Source organism: Lactuca sativa, chromosome 6 (genome assembly GCF_002870075.4).
Source record: "Lactuca sativa cultivar Salinas chromosome 6, Lsat_Salinas_v11, whole genome shotgun sequence".
NCBI classification, from domain to species: Eukaryota; Viridiplantae; Streptophyta; class Magnoliopsida; order Asterales; family Asteraceae; genus Lactuca; species Lactuca sativa.
The window spans coordinates 169,934,191-169,950,186 of record NC_056628.2 but is presented as its reverse complement, the minus strand read 5'-3'; the positions used below and the strand labels follow the sequence as shown (position 1 = coordinate 169,950,186).

The following is a 15,996-nucleotide window of genomic DNA, read 5'->3' as shown; positions in this document are numbered from 1 at the left end:
TGAAGAAGAAGCCCAAAAATTCTGATGTATGAATGTGTTTTTAGAAATGCCTAGAAAATATGATGTATGTATGTGTTCTTAAAGATATGGATGTTCTTGATAATGTGTTTGTGTTCATAAGATGATCTCAAGTTCATAAAAGACCAACCGAGAGAGAGAGAGAGAGAGAGAGAGAGAGAGAGAGAGAGAGAGAGAGAGAGAGAGAGAGAGAGAGAGAGAGAGAGAGAGAGAGAGGAGTGGGGATATTTTTTTTCTTTTTTCTTTATTTTTTAATTAAAACAATATTAGAATAGTTATAAAAAAATATAAAAAAGAAAATAAAAGGGCATAATCGTCTTTTTAAGTTTTTTTGGACCAAAAACCCAGAAAAACCTTGATTTTGGACCTTCCATGCAAGTTGGAAACTTTTTGGACCCCATCCAAAGGTTTTTGAAAACCACAAGGACCAAATTTGCAGTTTTGTCAAAATAAAAAAAAAACCCGGAGAAGACGTGGCGAATTTCAAGCCAGACCATTTTCATTTTTCACAGATAAGTGACTTCCCACCATAAAGAGGACGTACATAATTACCAAATCCAAACTATTAAACATTTTACTTAAGCTGTTGAAGAAGAAGAAGATCTACATTCTACGGGCTAAAAAGGAAACAACCTCTAATCTTTTTACCATATCATTCTCCCAGAAGCTCTTCGAAAGATGAGCACGATTGGATTTACAAGTTTCGGGTTTCCATTAAAAACCAGGAACCAAAACCTCCCTCCTGTTGCTTCTGCTTATGCTTCCCCCTCCCCTGAAAGAATCGATTCGGAAGAAAATGGGTGCGGGGTTTTGAAAAGAAGAACATCAATCGTATCTCGAGCTTCATTGGTGTCTTCATCGATATTAGGGTTCCCGAAAGAGGGATTGGCCATCGTCAAACAAGGACTTTTAGCCGGTAGAATTCCAGGCTATCTGAACCTAATGAACAAGGTTTTTCCCCTTTTAATCCTCGATACAATTATGGAATATAAAAACTCTACAATTACACCAAAATCATCATATATTCTTAATCACTTTTGTTATTCATCATCTTCGCGATGTTAAAACTTGCTCAGACAGTCGAAGGTGTTATGAAAATATATTTGGAAAGGTCATTATCGTCATTTCGGTATTTTTGGTGTTGTTTATTTCAATTGTCCTTATCCGATTTCCTGAGATCATTGTAGTTTCCTCTTTTTGTAATGTAGTCCTTCTTGGGAAGGAAATGTCTATTTCATTGCATAAAACTCCAAGAAGGAAATGAGGAAACTACAAATCGGATCAAGTACAACCGAAATAAATAACACTAAAAATACTGAAATGAAATGACGATAATGACCTTTCCAAATAAATTATCATAACAGGAGGACTTACCGCCAACCTGAGAAGTCCGGCGGCCATGGAGTTGGCTGGAGTCCGATCATTGCGTACGCCTTTTAGGAAGAGGTAACAATTAATTATAATCAAAATAAAAATGTTAGACTAATAACAGAATCTTCCATATCAAATCCTCGTTATTGTTCGGATTTAAAGTTATTTTTGGAGTTTAAAGAAACCACCGATCAATAGTTGCTACACTACAGTTTCTTGTTTTCGTTAAACTTCGGGTTTAATTAGTCAATAACTTGATCAAACCAAACCCAGCAAAACAAAAACCTTGTGGCAGGTTTCTAGTTCTGGTTTAGCCTTTTTTTTTACTAGATTCTAAAAACTCAAATCAAACCTTCTCGATCAATATGCTCTCCCATCTTATAAATACCCAATTCTTCATTACTCCTTCATATCAAGCAATTAACAAACCCAATTGAAGTTGTTTTCATACTTTGTTTCAACGATCAAGTAACACTAAGATAAAAATGTCGAGCACTACCAACGAGGTGATTCGATGCAAAGGTAAACATTTCAGTCATTCTTTTGTGATTTCCCTAACAAGAAGAAAAAGTTTTGACTGTGCTGACTGCTGAATGCTGATGTAAATGTGACAGCGGCGGTGGCATGGGAAGCCGGAAAGCCACTGGTGATTGAAGAAGTGGAGGTGGCGCCACCCCAGAAAATGGAAGTTCGAATCAAAATCCTCTTCACCTCCTTGTGTCACACCGATGTTTACTTCTGGGAAGCCAAGGTGATCTATTATTCCCTGTTTTGATCTCAATCCTTGTCAAAACCCAAAATTAAAATCATAAATCTTTCTTTTCGAACTTTTCAGGGTCAGAATCCATTGTTTCCTCGAATTTTTGGACATGAAGCTGGAGGGTATGTTTGATTCTTGTTAAAACCGAAAAAGGGTTTCTTCTAATCTTTGATTCTGAAAATAATCTAATAATAAGTTTTTAAACATGAACAGGGTTGTGGAGAGTGTTGGGGAAGGTGTGACTGATCTTCAGCCCGGAGATCATGTCCTCCCTGTTTTCACCGGAGAATGCAAAGAGTGCGCCCACTGTAAATCAGAAGAGAGCAACATGTGCGACCTTTTGAGAATCAACACCGATAGAGGAGTCATGATTAACGATCAAAAATCTCGATTTTCCATCAACGGAAAACCAATTTTCCATTTCGTCGGAACTTCAACTTTCAGTGAATACACCGTCGTTCATGTTGGCTGTCTCGCCAAAATCAACCCTCTTGCTCCTCTTGACAAAGTCTGTGTCCTCAGTTGTGGGATCTCCACAGGTACATAAACAAAATCGTAATCAAGATTCTCCGATTACAATTGCATTTTAGTGTTTTTCTTGACCTAATCAATATTCATGTTTTCTTCAGGTCTTGGTGCTACTCTGAACGTTGCAAAGCCTAAAAAAGGCTCATCTGTCGCCATTTTTGGATTGGGAGCTGTGGGGCTTGCTGTGAGTTTTATGGACCTTCTAACTTTCTCAAAAAAGGCTCATTCAATGCCAAAAAAAAGCTAATGATTCTCGTTTTGTGATCAGGCTGCTGAAGGTGCAAGAATTGCAGGGGCTTCAAGGATAATTGGCGTTGATCTCAACGCCAACAGATTTGAGCTTGGTAAGATTTTGCTGCATGAAATTGTAAATAAAAACTAGACATATGATATGATTGATGAATCTGATGTAAATTTTTTTTGGCTTCAACAGCAAAGAAATTTGGAGTGACAGAGTTTGTGAACCCAAAAGATCACACGAAACCAGTACAAGAAGTGATTGCAGAGATGACAAATGGTGGAGTTGACAGGAGTGTTGAATGCACTGGTCATATTGATGCTATGATATCTGCCTTCGAATGTGTTCATGATGTATGAATTTAATCAATTCGGTCTCACTCATATAATGATTCATGTTTAATTTCACAATAACAAATATTGAAAATTTTACAGGGTTGGGGTGTTGCTGTTCTTGTGGGTGTTCCACATAAAGATGCTGTTTTCAAGACAAGTCCATTGAATCTGTTGAACGAAAGGACTCTGAAGGGAACTTTTTTTGGAAACTATAAACCTCGATCAGATATTCCTTCTGTGGTTGAAAAGTATATGAATAAGGTAACAACCCTTTTTATAGCTCCAAAGTTGAATTATAAATGAATAAAATGGCATGGAAGCATGATGAACTTGAGTTGATTTTGTGCAGGAACTTGAGTTGGAGAAGTTCATTACACATGAATTGCCATTTTCTGAGATAAATAAGGCTTTTGATTTGATGCTCAAAGGTGAAGGTCTCCGATGCATAATTCGGATGGGTGAATAAATGTAGAGGAAAGTTTTTAAAAATGTTGTATAATAGTAGCTCATATTTCATATGATAACACATCAAGTGTCTTCTTTGATCTTATTATGTACGCAGTGTTTCTGTGTTGGGATCCTGACTTTGAGTTTATATATTCCAATGATTATTAGTTCACTTCTCTTGGTAACTTCTAATATTTTTTTATGTTGTAGTAGAAAGCTTAGTTTTGTGAGTTTAATCATGTCTAATGTTTTATTGTCACTTTAAACTCGATATATACCACACTTTAGGACACTAATGGTATGCCTATAAGTATTTTGGTATATAATTTATATTGCTATAATCATGCATAAGCGTCTATTACCACAAAAAACATTCAACCATCAAAATAACAAGAATATATACTAAACTATTTACTTTAATTGTTATTTACAATAACAATATATTTACATAATATGTAAAATAAAACTTAGATAATGTACTTTAGTTATTAAACATAATATGAATGCATTTTGTATTTCTCTAACTCTAATAACATACATATATATTCTTTTACATATGATAACAATCAACAAGGTGCTTAAATTTCTTTATGTAATTATAATAATATAATCTAACGTTGGTAAATATTTTACAAAATTCAAATTATACCACTGCTAGGATAAGAAATAAGAGAATTATGGTTATATATAAAAACATTTAATACTAAATTAATATGATTTTAACATAAAACATAGACAAAATTAAATAAGTGGTTCTTCTCGTTTACAAAAAATTTCAAAGATGGTCTTTATGAGAATTTTGTTATGTTGTTGGTCCTTAAGGCTATCCGGTGTGGGCAACGCCCCACTGGCGTTTTTATGTGATCTAAGAAGAAAACAGTGTTATCCGAAGTTGTGGTGGTAACGGGAAAAAATGGCAAGCCTATAATGCGCAAAAACGGTGGAAAAACGCCGGTGTGGCGTTGCCCACACCGGATAGCCTAAGAATAGAAAATTTTGCACCACATGTACTTATGTCTAATATTGTTAAACATATGGGTTAAATATTTATAAAATGACTAATATGCTCTTCTAAATATGTGTATTTACATTAAATAATTTTTAATTAAAGAAAAAAAAAGACCCCATCCCACCCCATCCCTTTTATCTTTATTGCCCATGCATTGTTGTATCTACCCTTGCTCCTCTATACCCAACACCGCCAAAGCCTGGCGTCAAACCATTGATCCTTTATACCCAACACCGCTCCACTGACGACTCCTTTAACATGTAAAAAACACCCCTTCAACCAATTACAATACCTATTTTATATTTGTCATGTCATTAAAATCCAAAAGAATCGTTCATCAACTAAAAGTTAAACATGAGAATCAACAAAGTTAATATTCAAAGAGTTCATGTGCATCGAAAAGATAGCGCACCATTGGAAGCACTATCGTACAAATAGCTTTCGAGCTATAATGGCTTCAACACAAAATTAACACCTGCTAGAACTTAAATCAACATTCAATCAACCATAAACTTTTGTGGGGTTTTTGTTAGATCTATATGCTCAATAATCATTATTGAATAATGTTGTTAATAACATATAAATCTTAAAGGGTCACAACTTAATCAAGTTGGTACTTATTGAATATTTTTTAAGTATTTGATTGTTAATAAATAAATTCAACTCTTGTATTTAATTAGAGAATAATTATTGTTTTATGAAAATAATAATAAAAGAAACAACAAACTAGTTATTATATCATATGGTATAATTAATAAATCATGTACAAATATTTTAGACACTTTGGTTAACCATGACTTAACTATCTAGTTAGTGTTTTATGGTTGAAGAAACTAGAAGACAATTTTTGTCTTTTATTCCCCTCATAGCCTGATTTTTAGAGGTATGGGAGGATGTTTGTCAACCTCCATTCTTTTGTTCCCCATGCTTGTTTTAGTTGCCAATACTTTATATTTAAATAATGTATAGTCTTTACTTTGCATGAAGGTATTTAAAGCATGAAAAAACACTTCTTCTTGGCTTAGAAATCTCTTCAAAAACGTAGCCTTCTCTTCTCCCTCACATTGCTCTCTTTTAAAGTTAGTTTTGGTAATTAAAGTTTCCTTTAGTGCTTACTTGTATTAAGAGCTTAAAGGCTTAAGATACTCAAGAATACAAGAAGGAACTAGTATTACATAGTACTTTACTCTTGGTGGTGGATCCTTATAGAGAAGATCATCCTCTTTGATCTTTTCATCTTCATCAACACCCCAAAACTAAGTGGATTTAAAGGCTCCAAAGGTTATCATTCTAAAACACCTTATGGTTGGTTTTAATATTATTCTAACCTCTTTAAAATGATCCTTGGTGGTTTGGTTTTGTTATATAATCGAAAATTACTTGTAAAATACCCTTGTCGACTTATTAGATTTTTACATATTTTTTATGAAAATATTTTATAAAATATATCATTATAAATTTATAACCATTTTTAATTATTTAAAATATATATGTCAATTTTATGTTTTATAAAATATATTACCACATTTTAAAATTTTAAAGTATTTAATATTTTAAATAAATTATGAACCTTTATATTAAATTTTATATTTATGATTAATTAATATCAGCTTAAAAGATAAAATAAAATTATAATGAATAATTATTATATTTAAAATAAACCAATCATACTTTATAAACTAAAATGTAATAAATATTCAAAACAAGGGACTAAAAGTGTCACATGAATGTTTTACAACATTTGGTATAAATGAATATTATAACATCAAATTTGGTGGTATACTGTTTATTTATATGAAAATGATGTAGAAAATGAAGTGAAGTTGAAGATGAATCAACACTATTTTGATGTAAAAAATGGGTTTTGGTGTTGAGTTGGAAATGCCCTAAGGTAGGATTCCTTTTGGTTAGATGGGAGATAGAGACAATGAGTGTATTTGTTATTTTTATTTATTTATTATTGATAATTTAAATAAGACAAAATTTTAAGAAAAATGGTCATTTGGTAATTTCATATGGACATAACCTTTACATTTTATTGGAGTTTGGCGTAAAGACCATGTATGTAAGGGTTTTCAAATTTAAGGACCATTCGTCTAACAAATTCTTCATAAAGACCATTTGTGGTGTTTTTGTAAACATATGAACCAGTTTTGTAACTTTATCTAAAATGTAGAGAAAACTGCAAAAATAGTTCATGTAGTTTGTAGTTTTCTTTGACTAAGTTCCAAAAAGTTTCAACTTGTAAAAGTAGTCCTTATTTAATTGTTTCATTGAAGATTTCGCCTCTAAAAGTAAAAAAGTAATAGTATTTAGTTTCTATCTCTTAAGTGTACTGAAATGAGTTTTTTGTCATTCTTTTTAACTTTATAATTAGATTATTATATTTTAATAAATTTTATTTTTTAATACTCTTAATAAAAACCTAAGAGGCTCCCTTAACTAGAGTCTATCTAATGTTGTAAATCCCAAAATCCATAGAAAATTTTCATTTTTTTTAAATATAGAAAAACCATTCAAATACTATTCCATCAAAAGATAATCAGAGTATGAGTTTGAAGTTCCAATCAAATATCAGAGTAAAATCATAAAAACAGATAGTGCGGAATGTCCAGTGGATGTGATGCAATCATTTCGGGCTCTTCTCTTTGTTACCACAAGTACCTAAAGCATTTAAACTTAAAATAGTAAGCATAAAACTTAGTGAGTTCTCCAAGAACATAGAATAATGGACCCCACCTTGAATAGTTGACCTCATCCCGAATAATGGCCATCTCCCTGCATATTGGACCACATCGTGAATAATAGGCCCCCACCCTAAATATGTAACACCCGAAATCAGAAAGGTCAAGAAAGGAAAGGAAAAACCCTAAGTTAAAGAGGGTTGAATCGTCGAGTCCAGGGAGGAACTCGGCGAGTCGGAGTGGGATCCGGGTGTAAAGCAAGTGACCGACTCGGCGAGTCGGCAAGTGGACTCGGCGAGTCAGGTCTGGGTTGGGAAACCCTAATTTCAGGACTTGGTACCCTATTTAAGCATCTTAATCTCTTCCCTAGGGCTCATTTGCGGCCCTATAGTCCATAACCAGAAACCCTAAGCCTCCATTGTTGCTCAATCAAGCTTTCTTGCCAATTTGGGTGATTTGAAGGAAGAAGGAGGAAGGCACACATTGGGGATTCAAGAATTGGCAGTAGATCTAGAGTTTGTGAGGTCTTCCAGAGCTTTTGAAGGTAATGAGTCGCTACCTTCCCTCTTTTGCATATAGATCAACCTTTATCATGGGATTTGGGGCTTTTAGGACAAGTTTATGAACCATTTCGAGTTAGAAGCCCAGATCTGAAGTTGCTACTTCAGATCTATGTGTATCTTGGCCTAGAGAATCATAAAGCATCAGTCTATGGGTTGATTGTTGAGCCCCTTTGTCTCAAACCCTAGTTTATAGTGATTTGAGCCTAGATCTCGTTAGCTACACGTAAAGTTTGCCACTTTACGTAAGGAATAGGCTTTAGAAGAGTGGATCTACAGTTTGGAGTCCATGCATGACTCAAAAGTCCTCTGCGTGTATGTAGATCTTTATGGACTCGGCGAGTCCTTCGAGTGGACTCGGCGAGTAGCATGAAGATGAGGAGGAACTCGACGAGTGGGATGAACAACTCGTCGAGTCGGATGAAGTTAAGCATGAACTCAGCGAGTTGGAAGAACAACTCGACGAGTTGGTTGAAGATTGCCTTGGACTCGGCGAGTCTATTAGTGGACTCGGCGAGTCAGGTCGCGAAACCCCAATCCCTTCGAGTCGAGATTCGAATCAGTGAGTCAGGTGGAGACTCAGCGAGTTGGACAGGTCAGGACTCGGAAATAGTTGGACTCGGCGAGTCATGGACTGACTCGGCGAGTCGAGTCGCGAATAGAAAGACCCTGAGCATATGAACTCGGCGAGTCATTAGGTGGACTCGGCGAGTAGGGTTGACCTGGAAGGTTGACTTTGACCAGAACTTTGACTTTGACCAGAGTTGACCTTGTTGACTTTTAGAGGACTGTCAGACTAAGTGTCATATTGATATTGGTAGCTCGGAGAGCTGGAGGAGCAGCGGCTCAAAGGATTCTCGATCAGCAGCCAGAGGATTATCGGCGGAGCTCAGCAGTTCAGGTGAGTTTCCTTCTAGTAGGAACGGGTCTAAGGCCACAATGCCGGTCCGTTTAGCTAGCAGTAGTTTCCGGATTTTGATCTGATGCAGTAGTTAGTATGTTTGATGCCTTCGTGGCTCAGACAGGATTTATGTGTTATGTGTTCCGGGCTACGGCCCGATGGAGTATGCAGTATATGTATGTTCATGCTAGTTGATATGTGTATGTTATGTGATGTTCAGTTAGTTCCGGAATTCGGTCCGATGCAGGGGGCAAGGCCCCAGTTAGTTCGGACTTCGGTCTGATGCAGGGGACAAGGTCCCAGCCAGTTAGTCCGGACTTCGGTCCGATGCAGGGGACAAGGTCCCAGTCAGTTTCCGGACTTCAGTCCGATGCAGGGGGCAAGGCCCCAGTTAGTCCGGACCTCGGTCCGATGTAGGGGACAAGGTCCTAGTCAGTTTCCGGACTTCGGTCCGATGCAGGGGGCAAGGCCCCAGTTAGTCCGGACCTCGGTCTGATGCAGTGGGCAAGGCCCAATATGTGCTTTATATGTTATTGCATGGTATGTGGTAGATTGGGGGAGTTCACTAAGCTTCGTGCTTACGGTTTTCAGTTTTGGTTTCAGGTACTCATTTTTCAAAAGAGGAGCTCGGGAAGATTGCAGTGCACACACCATAGTCAGTTAGCCTGGGAATGTTTGACTCTGATAATGAGATTATGTTTTGAATTAATACTCTAAAAATTATGTTATGACTTATGATACAGTTTTGTAAATATGGTTTTAGTAATGTTTTAAAAGAAATTTTTAGTCGTGATTTTTGGGTCGTTACAAAATATATGGGCGCCACCCATCAAACATGCAAACTTACAAGCAATAGTCACAAAGACAACAAACATATATCGACACCTCGTGTACTACATAGTTTAGTGAGAAGACTTGCCTTACATATAAAATAGATAATCACTGCAACTTGCAGGAAATGTGAAGGTTGGTCTCACAAACCACTTAAAATTAAATAAAATGTCAAACCTTAGTTTATGACCTAAAACCCTTAAGTTTGACATAAGGTCAAATTAGTTAAAATATCTACATTTAGTCAAACAGGCGCCCCACGCCCACTAAAAGACAAGATAGTCGGGATCCAAGTCTAAAACAGGTGCATTTCAGAAAACTTCCAAAAACATGTCGCTTATAGAAAGGACATGTCGCGTTAGATTCACTTCTTAAGGTATTTTCGAATTATTCCATTAAGTCAAAGCTCAAACTTCCTGAACCGGTCCCTAACCATGTATTAATGGATAAAGTTTCCAACTTTATCCATGAAGACATCCTAATCATGCAAGATGTAAACTGTATGCACCATAATGACCTAAAAGACCAACATAACTTGCATGTCTTAAAGGGGAGGCAAAAAGGTCCCAACTTTTCTAGTCCATGAGGTCCAAGGAGCATCCCAAAGTGCTCACAAGATGTTGGAGTTCTCTCAACTCCTAGATCACCAACAAAAGAGACCAAAAAGCTTAGAATTTGACATAAAGCAAGATCTAATTAATCAAAAAGAAAGTTTGAAGCTTTATACTCCCAAAGGTCTAGAAAAGATGCAACCTTGTTGGATCTACACTTGAACCTTCCTTCTATGCACCAAAAAAACTCTTGATCTACAAGCTTCAACCACCAAAATGGAGAAATAAGCTCACAAAAGGATTCCAAGGCTCAAAACAAGGGAGAAAAGGCTAGGGTTTTTGAAGTTCTCTTAAGGGGTTGATGAAGACTAAGAATGAGCTAACCCTAGGGGTTAACGATGCATAAATAGCCCCCAAAACCCTAAAAAGACATTCAACCCATGGGACAAGGTGCACCACACCTATAAAAAGGCGCCACGCGTCTTTTACGATTAACAACAGATTATCAGCTTTCAGATTTCAACGAATAAGTAAAATAAAACCATGATAGATTACGTACTAGGAAAATGGATGTTACTAATGTAGTAACTCTGAAGAACAATGATCAAGCAAAAAAGACTTTCCATTCTTCTTCCCTTTTGGCTAAAACACAAACCCTAGCTTGGATATGAGAGAGGATTGAGAGAGAGCAAGAGAAAACATGAGAATGAGAGGAAAAAAAATAATATATCCAGTTCTCAAGTCTTAAGGAACTGCTCTATGGGTTAGATTGCTAATTATCTATTTTAATTGGTATATTTATACGTTAATCCAGGGGATACATACTTACCAATTCAAAGTTTCAAACCAAGCATAATTACACTTAGACCGTTCATTTAGTTTCTAATTAACTCGACATAAGGTGACAAGATAATAAACTAGTCCCTCTAATTTTCCTTTTATCATTTTATGTGTAAATCATATATTGCGTGTAACCTAAAAGGACCATGCTATTTCTAAAAATATCACTAACTTGTGACAATGGGCATACTTCCAACAAGTCAAACTCAAAAAACGTTTTTAGGTTTTATTTTCAAAAACACATACACACAAACAAACACATACGAAACTCTAAAGAATATGAAATCGTTCGTGGGTGTTCATCAAGATCTGGTTTTTGTGATGTCAAAAAATTGAAGGACGTGAAAACCTTTTTGGAAGTAATCATCTTTTAGGTGTTTGATTTCGTTTCTGATGAGTCAAACCCATAAACCATTTCTTGTTTTTTTTCTTCGGATTTCCTAGTTTGTTGGATTTTTTTGGAAGAGATACACAAATATGAGGGATTTCATGGGAAATGAACACCCCCCCTCCCCCCCCCCCCCCCCCCCCCACACACACACACACACACAAATCTAATGGATTTCTTGGGCTTCTTTTGCAAAATCGATTCCTTGGTTTGTTGGAATTTTCAGAAGAGATCATTGTTTCTCGGTTTTCTCTTCAAACTTGAAGACATACACATACAAACACATGTTGGAAAATTTATGTTTGATTAGAGAAGATGACCGAAAATTTCATGTTTGGCTAGAACCTACATTAGCCAGAAAATTAGTGATTTGTGAACATGGTAAACAATTTTAATGATTATGTGTTAAAAAAACATAAGGGTGCACAAAGTATGAGCAAATATGGAGAATGGTAGCCATTGGTGGGCGCAATACCGTCGGTACGGGTAGCGCCATTCCGTGAAGGTAGGGGCCATAATGGTGCGGGTTTATCCAAATGGTGACTTGTACCACATGTTTTAGTACTTGTACATTAAGAGCGGGTTAGGAAATATGGAATCCTTGTATTGAGGGTTGTGAAAGAGAGAAAAACGAATGTGACAAATAAGTGACAAGAGGGCTGAGACTTGGTATGGTTAGGAAAGATAGATTCCCTCAGTTCTAAGTAATTAAATACGTACATGAGATACCAAAAGGCTTGTAGCCTAACAATATCAAATGTATTGGAATAATGTTTATTTCTTAAGTGATCGAGGTTTCAAGTCTCGTGTGGACAAAAGAAGTAGAATTAGTAGTATGATTAGTGGGTGTGTGTTTGTAGTTGTTAAAAAATAAGGGAATTAAGTAAACTAACAATTATACATGAGTTTTTATTTTATTTTATTTTTTTAATAACCATTTTTTCCAGTTTTTGAAAAATGACCATTTACTCCCGAATGCTTCATTCCGGACATAATTCATTTTTAGTTTTATTTTTTCCAAAAAAATATCTCTACATATGTCCAAAATGTCAATTTCGAAGTGTTTAATGTCATTGGTTTTAGTCAAATGCTTGATTTTATACATTAATCTCGTATATAGATCACATTAACTATGTTTGTTTAACTTTTTGTTAGATTTAGGCAAAAGATCAATTTTTTTTCTTGAAATTTCATAATTGTTCATCCAATTTGAATTTATTCTTGAAATTTCAAAGTTTTTATAGAAATCCAAAAATATAGTATGGAATCGAGAATGTTGGTGAAAATGCCAGTTTAAAAATGTGTTTTTTTCAAAGTCTTCGATGACAATTCGATACTAAATGGTTATTTTTAACAAAAATAATTCTTTTTAATTACTTTTCTTCAAATACATATTAAATTGCGGTTAGATTGCTTAATACTGTTAATACCAGTTGAAATTTATTACTTTCTCATTAACGCATTCTTGTGATTAAGCATCAATAAAAGAGAACGACGTCGTCGTTTCCTTCTTCCTCCAAATCTCTCACTCCCAGACACAGTATGAGTCGCTTAACTTCCTGCTACTGATAGTCGAACAAAGCAATGGGCAGCACAGTCAACATCAAGAGCAGAGTGTTCGGACCTCCTTCCTCAACACCCTGCACTCGCTCACACCAGATCGGAGCCCTAGCCCTCATCGCCGTTACCTTTTTCGCCACCAGACTCTTAGACCAATCATTCCCCTCCTCCATTTCTTCCTCTTCATTCTTCGATGGTAATGGATATGAATCCAACATTATACGTTTCTCAGAAGATGAGGGTTCAGTACGGTGGCCTCGCCGTGGATATGGGTCCTACATCTCCCTCAAAATCTACATCTATGATGAGAATGAGATCGACGGCCTAAAACAGCTCTTGTATGGTCGTGATGGAACGATTTCGGCGGATTCTTGCCTCAAGGGGCAATGGGGTACTCAGGTAATTCAATTTCCGTTTTTCTTGTATACCCGAGTTCATGGAACCTATAGATCGTCATTTTCATCTTACTTGTGAACTTGAAATCGATTAATTGAATGAACGGTGCTAATCTGTTCTTCAACTATAGTCGATTTGCCGAAATTATATGTTACTGGTTTATTGGGATTAGTTGTTGTTTTACATGATTCACTTCTGCCCTGATCAAAAGCTGAAACATCAATTTAATCTGGCGACGATGTATAGAATGCTAGCTCAATTTGAATTGCATAAACAAGTTACCATTCTGAACTGATGAAATTAGTTTGTAAATTTGAAGATAACCTTCCTTCATCAGGTTTTTACAAGCACATCTGGTCACGGTTATAGCATTCTTGTATTTTGGTAGAGTTTCACATGAATTTTATCCTTTTCATCAGATAACCAGTCCAGTTTTTATTTTTCTATCAGATTTGACATAGAACAGGATTATCTTATTGTGATTAAAACCATGTTCCTGAAAGAGTGCACATTTATAAAAATTGATAATGTTAAGTGTTCTGTATCCTATTTTTGTTTGAAGGGTTGACACTAACATGAAATTATAGGTCAAGATCCACAAGCTTCTACTCAAATCAAGGTTTCGTACACACAAGAAAGCAGAAGCTGATCTGTTCTTCATACCATCTTACGTTAAATGTGTTCGGATGATGGGTGGTCTTAATGATAAAGAGATAAACCAAACTTATGTTAAGGTATATCATAAGAAATTGTACTTTAATTTAGAAATAGTTAAGTTAAAAGATTTCTAATTTAGCATCTTCTTGCTCTCAGGTATTAAGCCAAATGCCATATTTCAGGTTATCAGGTGGTCGCAACCACATATTTGTGTTTCCAAGGTCTGATTACTTACAATGATAACCAATTTCATCAATTATTGTTCTTGTTGTCAGTTTTTATAACTTAAGTATGATGACTTACAATTACTACTATGATACTATCTGTCAGTGGTGCAGGGGCCCACCTATTCAAATCATGGGCTACTTACATAAACCGCTCAATAATCCTAACTCCTGAGGTTAGTGAATACAAAATAAGACTTGCATAAGGTGTTTTCTTGATTTATATTGGGTTAAAAAAATATTTGCATAATAAACAGGGAGACAGGACAGATAAGCGAGACACAAGTGCCTTCAATACATGGAAAGACATAATTATCCCTGGAAATGTTGATGATGGAATGACAACTCATGGAGTAAGGCTGGTAGAACCCTTGCCATTATCAAAAAGAAAATACTTGGCAAACTACTTAGGTCGTGCACAAGGAAAATTAGGCCGTCTTCAATTAATTGATCTTGCTAAACAATTCCCACATAAGGTATTTACTTACTTTTTCCTCTGTCACTGTCACTGTCACTGACACTGTCTGTTTTCTACAGTTGGAATCTCCAGAGTTGAAGTTTAGCGGTCCTGAAAAATTGGGGAAGGCCGATTACTTTCTACACCTGCGTAATGCTAAGTTTTGTTTGGCCCCACGTGGGGAGTCATCTTGGACTCTTCGCTTTTATGAGTCCTTTTTTGTGGTATGTGTTTTTATTAAACTTGCAAAATGAGGGTTCGTTGAATAATTGAATATATTTTTTTTTATGAAAAACAGGAGTGTGTGCCTGTGCTGTTATCAGATCATGCAGAGCTACCATTCCAGAATGTTGTTGACTACTCCCAAGTATCAATCAAATGGCCATCTTCAAGAATTGGTGTTCAGCTTTTGGAGTATTTGGAGTCCATACCAGGTTTGTTTAATGTTATAACATGATCCCTTAAATTGGCATAAAGTATGTTGACTTTTTGGTTATGGTATTGTTAGATAAACGGATAGAGGAGATGATTGCTCGAGGAAGAAAGTTGAGATGTTTATTGGTATATGGTCCTGATTCGGAGGCGTGTTCTGCTTTTAGTGGGATATTATGGGAGCTTCAAAGGAAAACAAGACAATTTCATCAGTCAAGTGAAACATTTTGGCTGCATAATGGATCGATAGTTAATAGAGACTTGGTGGAATTCTACAAATGGAAACCACCCATGCCTTTGCCTTAAACTTTGAAAAAATGGAGAGGATTCATAGAATACAAGAGTTATAGTTTTAATGTGATATGAGAAGCTAGTCATGATGATGTAAATGATATGGCTATTTAGGAAGAATTACAACAATTCCTCGATATAATGGAAAATTTGATTGGTTTGTTGTATTATAGTTGCAAGATGACAATTGACTTTGGGTCAATTTATCTATTTATTTGTTTGAGGTTTCTAAGACTTGAGTTGTTATGCTGACCTATAAGTTGTTATTTTGTAATTAAAGTTGAAGAGGTGGTTTCCATTTTTTGTAATTTTTGTGATTAGTTTTAATTAACATAATATGGTATTTTTCTCATGTAATAGTTATACAAATTGCACACAAATGAGGAAAATCAATCAATGCAGGCGTTTAAATCTATTATTTTACTAATATCTTTTTGCAATATATGCATTATATAAAGAAAAAGAAATTAAAAAACACATAGAACACGAGTCTTGTACTTGCAGACGTGGCCAATTCG

The 15,996-nt window shown here is 35.6% G+C and overlaps 2 protein-coding genes across 6 annotated transcripts; both read left to right on the top strand.

The window, feature by feature from the left end:
• Positions 1–557: 557 nt before the first annotated feature.
• On the top strand, positions 558–3,869 carry LOC111901947 (alcohol dehydrogenase 2). 5 transcript variants are annotated; one of them, XM_023897814.3, is made up of 12 exons: positions 558–969; positions 1,095–1,104; positions 1,383–1,464; positions 1,829–1,911; positions 2,004–2,140; positions 2,225–2,271; positions 2,363–2,688; positions 2,779–2,861; positions 2,946–3,021; positions 3,111–3,268; positions 3,350–3,511; positions 3,600–3,869. In XM_023897814.3, exons 1-12 carry the CDS (start codon positions 697–699, stop codon positions 3,714–3,716), a joined length of 1,554 nt encoding a protein of 517 aa, XP_023753582.1. In that variant the 5' UTR covers positions 558–696; the 3' UTR covers positions 3,717–3,869. The 5 variants fall into 5 exon arrangements, with proteins under 5 accessions (XP_023753582.1, XP_023753583.1, XP_023753585.1 ...); XM_023897815.3 differs by having other exon boundaries at positions 559–969; positions 1,859–1,911; XM_023897817.2 differs by lacking the exon at positions 1,095–1,104 and having other exon boundaries at positions 829–969; positions 1,859–1,911.
• Positions 3,870–12,928: 9,059 nt separating this feature from the next.
• Positions 12,929–15,786, top strand: LOC111901949 (probable glucuronosyltransferase GUT1). Its single transcript, XM_023897820.3, has 8 exons — positions 12,929–13,420; positions 14,005–14,151; positions 14,231–14,295; positions 14,405–14,474; positions 14,556–14,774; positions 14,836–14,979; positions 15,054–15,189; positions 15,264–15,786. Exons 1-8 carry the CDS (start codon positions 13,046–13,048, stop codon positions 15,491–15,493), a joined length of 1,386 nt encoding a protein of 461 aa, XP_023753588.1. The 5' UTR covers positions 12,929–13,045; the 3' UTR covers positions 15,494–15,786.
• The last annotated feature ends 210 nt before the right edge of the window (positions 15,787–15,996 follow it).